This window comes from Capsicum annuum, chromosome 1 (assembly GCF_002878395.1).
Source record: "Capsicum annuum cultivar UCD-10X-F1 chromosome 1, UCD10Xv1.1, whole genome shotgun sequence".
Taxonomy (NCBI): Eukaryota; Viridiplantae; Streptophyta; class Magnoliopsida; order Solanales; family Solanaceae; genus Capsicum; species Capsicum annuum.
In genome coordinates, this window is record NC_061111.1 from 152,307,681 (window position 1) to 152,315,634 (window position 7,954).

At 36.7% G+C, this 7,954-nt stretch overlaps 1 protein-coding gene across 1 annotated transcript; it reads left to right on the plus strand.

Annotated features, from left to right (window-relative positions):
* Window positions 1-2,862: 2,862 nt before the first annotated feature.
* LOC107839867 (protein kinase STUNTED-like) lies at window positions 2,863-7,652 on the plus strand. Its single transcript, XM_047397967.1, has 9 exons — window positions 2,863-3,324; window positions 4,353-4,432; window positions 4,967-5,726; window positions 5,805-6,053; window positions 6,141-6,304; window positions 6,377-6,456; window positions 6,565-6,712; window positions 6,815-6,964; window positions 7,076-7,652. The coding sequence occupies exons 1-9, from the start codon at window positions 3,066-3,068 to the stop codon at window positions 7,313-7,315; spliced, it is 2,130 nt and encodes a 709-aa protein (XP_047253923.1). The 5' UTR covers window positions 2,863-3,065; the 3' UTR covers window positions 7,316-7,652.
* Window positions 7,653-7,954: the final 302 nt, after the last annotated feature.

The window sequence follows — 7,954 nt, forward strand, 5'->3', positions numbered from 1 at the left end:
TATCATTAACTCCACCCTAGTCTCGTCGATCAGAACCACATTATTTGCAAATAACATACACCAAGGCAACTCACCTTGAATATGTCGTGTCAAAACATCTATCACCAAAGCAAATAGAAACGGGCTAAGAGTCGATCCCTGGTGCAACCCTATCAAAACTGTAAATTGCTCCGAATATCCCCCTACCATCCTCACACGAGTCTTCGCATCATCATACATATCCTGAATCGACCTAGTGTACGCCACGGGCACCCTTCTAGCCTCCAAGCACCTCCACAGAATCTCCCTAGGAACTCTGTTATAAGTCTTCTCTAGATTAATAAACACCATATGCAAGTTCTTCTTCCTCTCTCGAAACTGCTCCATTAATCTCCTTACAAAGTGAATGGCCTCCGTGGTCAAGCGATCAGACATGAAACCGAACTGATTCTCAGAGATCGTCACGATCCTCCCCATCCTCAACTCTACCACCCTTTCCCAAACCTTCATAGTGCGACTCAACAACTTAATACCTCTATAGTTGTTACAAATCTGAATGTTTCCCTAGTTATTTTACACTGAAATCACTCCATCTCTACGCTTTAGACATCTTAGCAGCTCTAAAAATAATGTTAAACAACCTTGTCAATCACTCCAGACCTGCCCCGCTAGTGCTCTTCCAAAAATCTACTGAAATCTCGTCTGGCCATGCCGCATCCTGCGAATAACCCCCTTGGCCTCCTCAATCTCGATATGCCTACATTAACTATAATCGCGACCCTCCTCAGATATCTCTAAGTCTCCAACATAGAACCTTTGTCCCCCTCGTCCTTCAAAAGTTTATGAAAATAGGACTGCCACCTCTCCCTAATGAGGGTATCCTCAATCAACACTATACCATCCTCTCATTTAATGCACTTCACTTGGTCAAGGTCACGAGCCCTCCGCTCCCTAGCCTTGGCCATCCTATACAACTTCTTATCTCCATCTTTCTCCTCTAAAGCCGCATATAAACTCTCAAAAGCTGTTGTCTTAGCCGTCGTAACCGCTAACTTAGCCTTTCTTCTAGCTACCTTATACTCCTCCTTATTCTTCTACTTGTCTTCATCATCCTTGCTCCCAACCAACTTAACATAAGCCACCTTCTTAGACTTCACCTTTCACTTGACCTCTTCGTTCCACCACCATTCTCCTCGATGTTTGCCAGATCGACATCTCGAGACTCCCAACACCTCTCTAGCGATCTCCCTAATGCAACTAGCAGTCGTCTCCCACATATTATCCATATCCCCTCTACTCTCCCACGCCCCCTACTCTTCAACTTCTCTTCCATCTCCAAAGCACTAGCCAAAGTCAAGCTACCCCACTTAATCCTGGGTTGTGCTTCCCCACTTCTCTTCTTTTTGCCCTTATTGATAATCAAGTTCATCACCAACAACCTATGTTGAGACGAGAGATTCTCACTACGTATGACTTTACAGTCTTTACATAACGCTCTATCCCCTTTTCTAAGAAGCAAAAAGTCTATTTGAGTCTTGACCACTAAACTACGAAACGTAACAAGGTGATCCTCTTTTTAGTTCGAATTTGCTATCCACAACCTAAAAGTCCTAGAAAAATCCAACAGAGAAGTTCCTCCTTCATTCCGCTCACCAAAACCAAAATCGCATGCAAATCATCGTACCTTTCGACAAAGACCCAATATGCCCATTGATAATTCATAAAGTTGCGTAATTTGACTTGATTCCATCCCAGAAGTGCAAAAATTGACCTTCAGATTTCATGCCACTTCAATCCCTCTTCTTGATCAAATAGTCGGTATCTCTTTTCTACCGTTCCAAATATAATTCTTCTTCTAAATCACCTTCGATTGTTTTAACTCTTGGATTCTTCGGCATACCTTGATAACCCACGCCACAGTAAACAAAGAATATTGCTGCCAAAATATAACTTAAATAAAATTAGAAATTCTTGTCTATTTAAGGTAAAATTGTAATTGATTTAGAAGTGTTGAATGGTATGATTTCTTATCTAGATTAAATAGAGGTTTTAATTAATTTTAATGTACAAAATAGTAAATAATAATTGAACAATTATTTAAGAATAATAGTGAAAAATGATTTTGTCTATTGCACAATTCTTTTATGAAGAACAAAAAGTTCAAATCACTTTTCTAAAGATCTTCACATTTTTTAATATATTATAGATATAGATATAGATTATAGATATAAATTAATTCAAAATCATTAATAATAGTATTATTAATTGTAAGAGTTGCTCCCTTTTAACTAAATTACTTTTTATCTTTCCAAATTTCCTTTATTTTGTCTCTTGTTTTCCAAGTAGTTTCGTTTTCTGGTCTAAACTCTAAGGTGATATACTGACACTCTTTATTTTGAGTCAAATTGATTTAAATTTGAATGGAAGAGGCTTATTTGGTAGCAGAAATAGTAATTTTGTAAAAATAATAACTAAGCAATACTATATTTAATCATTGTAAAATGTTAAATTACTTTTATAGTAAAAGTATTACATTTTTTATTTTTATATTTTATTATTTTCTACGCCCATCTTTATTTATTTATTATTGACTTGACCCGACTCGCATTTTATTATATCACTTTTAAAGTAATAAATTTAATAATTTGAGATTTACATTTGTCATAGTATTTAATAGTAAAGCCTAAAAAAATTAATTTTTAATTTTTAAAATTAAATAAATATAATTAGATAATTATTTTTAATATATTGAATAAATATAATTATATTTTATTAAATTAAAAAGAAAAGAAGAAGATGGGTAACGCAAAAAAAATTGAAGCCCCGAAATTTCCTGATAGAGAGATTAAAAAGAGCATCTATTCTGACAAAATCAGCTATGTATGTATTGTACTAATCTATTCTCATCATTTTCCTTTTCTTTTCTTTTTCCCTAATATACTATTCTACTAATTTCCCAATATTATCACACACACAAACGGCAAGGGCACTCTCAGATTCTCCTCTTTCTCTCAAACCCCTCAATGCATTTCTAGAGAGAGAAAGTGAAAGAGGAAAAAACTCCATTTACCCACAATTTTGGTGCAATGAAAGTGTCTACTACTGCTGGGAGTTGTAGTTGTACACTTGAAACAGATAGTAATAGTGATAATGTTACTAGTACTAGTGATAGTAATAGTGGTGGTGATGTTGGGGATGCCGGAGAGGAAGTGGTTGGAAGGGTGGTGGCGGTGGTGGGAGTGAAATTAGATTCGAAAAGTAAAGAGTTACTTACTTGGGCTTTGGTTAAGGTTGCTCAGCCTGGAGATCATGTGGTTGCTGTTCATGTTTTGGATCCTAATTATGGTAATATTATGCCACAAGTGAACGGTTTTTGGCGTTTTTCTTGCTGTTTGTTGTGATGGGTGTTCTTCGTTGTTGTCATTAGGAATTTCTGAGGGGTTTTCTTCACTATGGGTTTTCTTTTTTGGGTCATTTCTCTGTGAAAACTGACGATTTCCCCGAAATTTTGGTGAAATTATACCAAAAGTTGAGCAGTCTTTTTCGTTTTCTTTGCTGTTTGTTGTGATGGGTGTTCTTCATTGTTGTCATTTTCTGATCTAGTTAGGAATTTCTGAGGGTTTTTCTTCACTATGGTGTTTTTCCTGTGAAAAAACTGAGAATTTTTTCCAATTTTTTTACTGTTTGTGTAATGGGTGTTCTTCATTGTTGTCATTATTTAATTTGGTTAGGAATATCTGAGGGGTTTTCTTCAGTATGTGGTGTTTTTTGGTCATTTCTCTGTGGAATGCTGAGGATATTTTTTTTTCCAATTTTTTACTGTTTATGTAATAGGTATTCTATAGGCACGCAGTGAAAGGGTTTTTGATGGTTTATTTGTTTGGATATTGCTGAGAATTTTCACAATTTTCTAGGACTATTATTTGTGTAATGATGGGTATTTGGAGTATATATTTGAGCTGTTATGGGAATTTCTGTTCTTTGATTTTGTTTTCACAATTTGTTTCAGTTGTTTTCTGTTTTAAAGTTTTGTTTTTTTTGCTCTGTGGGTATTATGCAATTGTCTCATTTTCACACACAACGTCTCATTTGATGATGTAATAGTTGACAATTTTTTAAGTGTAATTTCTTCACTATTTGTTTGTTCTTCTGAAACTTTTTGGATTTCATTACTGTTGAATTATGTGCAAAGTGGAATGAATTTTTTTGGATCTATCACTATGTATGACTTTCTCATTTAACTCCCTAAAAGTGGTTGATTTCATGGTGTTATTGGCTGGAAATTTGGACCTTTTCTCGTTTATAGTTCAGCTTCAAAGTTCTATTTTTCTTTTGAATATATGCTCATTTTTTATTTTTTGATGTTGTTGAAGAAAAATCAGAACCTCTTTCATTGGTGAAGTCGTTCGACTCGATGCTGGCCGCTTATGAAGGTTTCTGCAATTTGAAACAGGTTTTCTTATAAAACCCCTTTTGCTTCCTTTTCATTATGGATAACTTTATTGATTTTACTATCTGTAAAGCAGAATAGGAAATAGGCGTAAATTCCTGCCTGACAGACATTTGAAGATCTGAAACCTTTGTTACTTTGAGGGCCAGAATGAACTTTTTCTTTTACAAGTGAAGTACATCAGGATTTTGGTTTCTCAAATGATTGTTTGGTTTCCTTGCACCAAAATCATGTAGGAATATTTTGGCAGTGCGTCGATTAATTTCTTTATCACTATTGCTATATGTGAGTATTTATAATTTGGGGATGAGTTCATAATTTACTGAGGACTGGGATTTCTAATTCGCAACTTTAGTGATTTATTTACTGTATCGCTTCTTTCTTGTGGAATTTCTAGAATGTAGATCCAAATTTGTTTAATTACAGTAAAGTAGATTTGGGATTTGCATATTTCCTTTTCTTTTTCTGTCTGCTGCCTAGTTAGAGGGAGCCAAATTCAAATTTTTTTATATCTGGATTTGGATGAACTTTGTTCAGGTGCATTTGAAGCTTAAAGTGTGTCGAGGATCACCGGTTCGTAAAGTTCTTGCTCGTGAAGCAAAATTGGAAAATGCTATAAATTTGATTATTGGGACTTCAGGAAGCCATCACGCCATTCGGTCATCAGTGTCACTTGCAAAATACTGTGCTAGGAAAGTGACAAAGAGTATCTCCGTTATTGCTGTTGAGAATGGCAAGATTGTCTATCAAAGGGAAGCAAGTGGTTCAGTTGGATATGAATCTTCCAGTGACTCAGATGTGCCGTATTCAAGATTCAAGAGAAGAAAGACACTGGGCAAAAGTCCTTTGAGCTTAACACCTAAGAAAGACTCTTGTACAGCAGAGAACAATCACATGGCTTTGGTGCCTGTTAAGCCTATCGAAGTCCCTGAGTCAAAGTCTCGCTGGACATTGCTCAGACGAGTATTTCTTCACAATATCTTGGCACCTGAAAAATGTCCTGGGAAAAGGTCATCTGTGATGCAATGGGTTTGGAAACGACCTAGTCGGCAATCTTTTGCAGCTATCTACCCTGATCATAAACAGAGTGTATCTGACAAGGATGAGCCTCATCCTACAAACTTGGATGAAGAGAAGGGAGCAATTATTCCTGCTGGAAGTGATATTAATTCAATTTTGGATGAATGCTTTGTTATCCTTCCTGAGGAACTGGAGGGTCTTTCCGAAAAGTACGTATCAATTTGCAGATTGTTCAGCTACCAGGAGCTTTGTTCAGCAACATCTGATTTCCGGCCCGGTAAGTCCTCACCTTTCATTATTTCACAATTTGGAGCATGGCATCTTCACTTTTCCCTAAATGTAAGTATTACTGTAGAGAATTTGATTGGGAAAGGAGGCAGCAGCAAGGTTTACAAAGGGTGCCTTCCAGATGGCAAGCAACTGGCTGTAAAAATATTGAAGCCATCAGAAGCTGTAGCGCAGCAATTCCGTTCGGAGATAGAGATACTCACAACTCTGCATCACAAGCACATTATATCACTGTTTGGGTTTTGTTTGGAGGAGAACAACCTTTTACTGGTTTATGATCTGTTATCCAGAGGAAGCTTAGAAGAGAATCTCCATGGTACCATACCTAGATACTTCCTTCTTGTTTTGGAGGCTTAAGGTTTTATTCCTGATCCTCTGTACTGACTACAATGTTGACCAATAGGTTCGAAAAAGGATCAAAATTCATTTAACTGGGAAGAGAGATACAGGGTTGCTTTGGGTGTTGCGAAGGCACTGGACCACCTACACAATGCATCTGATGAGCCCATAATCCACAGGGATGTGAAATCTTCAAACATTCTTCTGTCCAATGATTCCGAGCCACAGGTAGTTTATTCTTCTTCCTTAAAGTTACTTCTTTCATTGAATAACTACTGTTAACTGCTGTTTTGCATTCAGCTTTCAGATTTTGGACTTGCGACATTGGCCTCGAGCTGTTCAAATCATTTAGATAGCATTGATGTTGCTGGAACCTTTGGGTAATTTTTTTTTTTTTTTTTCATTTTGAGTTCAAGTAACATTTGTCTGCACTTCAACAACAAAAAAAGGAGCATTTTTGTTCAGTTATAGCTGATCTCATATTGCAGCTACTTGGCTCCTGAGTACTTTATGCATGGAAAGATAAATGAAAAGATTGATGTGTATGCATTTGGTGTTGTGCTCCTTGAGCTTTTGTCTGGTAAAAAACCAATTGATAATGGGAACGGGAAAGGTCAGGAAAGCTTAGTCATGTGGGTAAGTTGTCATCTTTGCAAGTTGTGAATAAAAATATCCTCCTTTTTTCTTCCCACTGCATTTTATATTGAGCTATTGCAAATTGTTGTTGATGATTTTCAGGCGAAACAAGTTTTGAAGGGTGGCAACATGAGGGAGTTGCTTGATCCGAGCTTGATTGATGCTTATGAGCATGATCAATTTGAGATAATGGTCTTGGCGGCATCGCTGTGCATCAGAGGAGCTCCTGGAATTAGACCTCAAATTGACACTGTGAGTAAACCCTGTCAGCCACTCAAATTGAGGTTATTTTAAACTAAAATCTGTCGCTGCTTTGTTGTATTTATAATATTTAGCTGCATTGGTTTTTTTTTTTTAAAACAGGTGGTGAAACTTCTCCAAGGTGAAGCTGAAACAATTAAGTGGGCGATGGAAGAAGGCAAAGCAGAAGAAGTAGATGCTGTCGATGGTGAACAACCACCCTCAAACATTCAATCCTTCATTAACCTTGCATTGCTGAATTTGGAGGATGAGTCCTCACTTTCCTGTAACAGCACGGGACCAACAATTTCCGTGGAGGATTATTTGCAAGGGAGATTTAGTCGCTCTTCAAGTTTCGACTAGCCATTCCTACGATAGGTGTCTATGGGTATATCAAGTTACCGTTTGTCTGTAAATACTGACTTTTCCTTCTTGATTGATTGTCCCATTGCTGAGTCGTGGTACGAGAGGTTTGCTGCTGTTGACCTCCTCCTTGTCAGCCTGGGCTGATTTTTGCTTCAATTATCGCCTTTTTCCACAGCTTATTTTCGGGGTGTTGTAGCAAATGCTGCCAAATGTATGAGCAAATGATTAGCAGATGCTCGCAGGTGAGTTATTGTAAATGAAATCCAAAATTGAGAAGGTGTAATTAAACATTTGAGTTCATGTTTAGTTGGAAGAAAATAATTTTAGCTGTCAATAGAGAGGTTTTAACTTTCTGGAAAATCTACATTTTGACCTGATATTGCAAGTTGCAACCTTAATTTCATTTTGCAGAGAAGTGTGTTTATCTTCTTATAAAGTACTACAATTTTTTCTGTTTTAATATTTTGTTTTTCTGAGCCACAGCTTATTATAAGGATTTTATATAATCTAGAAGCTGAGACTCTTATCCTATTCCCAAGGCAGAGTTTGCTTGCACTTTGCCTCTCCAATTCTCACTTGTGGGATTACACTGGGCATGTTGTATATAATTTAAAAGTTCAGAAACTATGGTCGTTT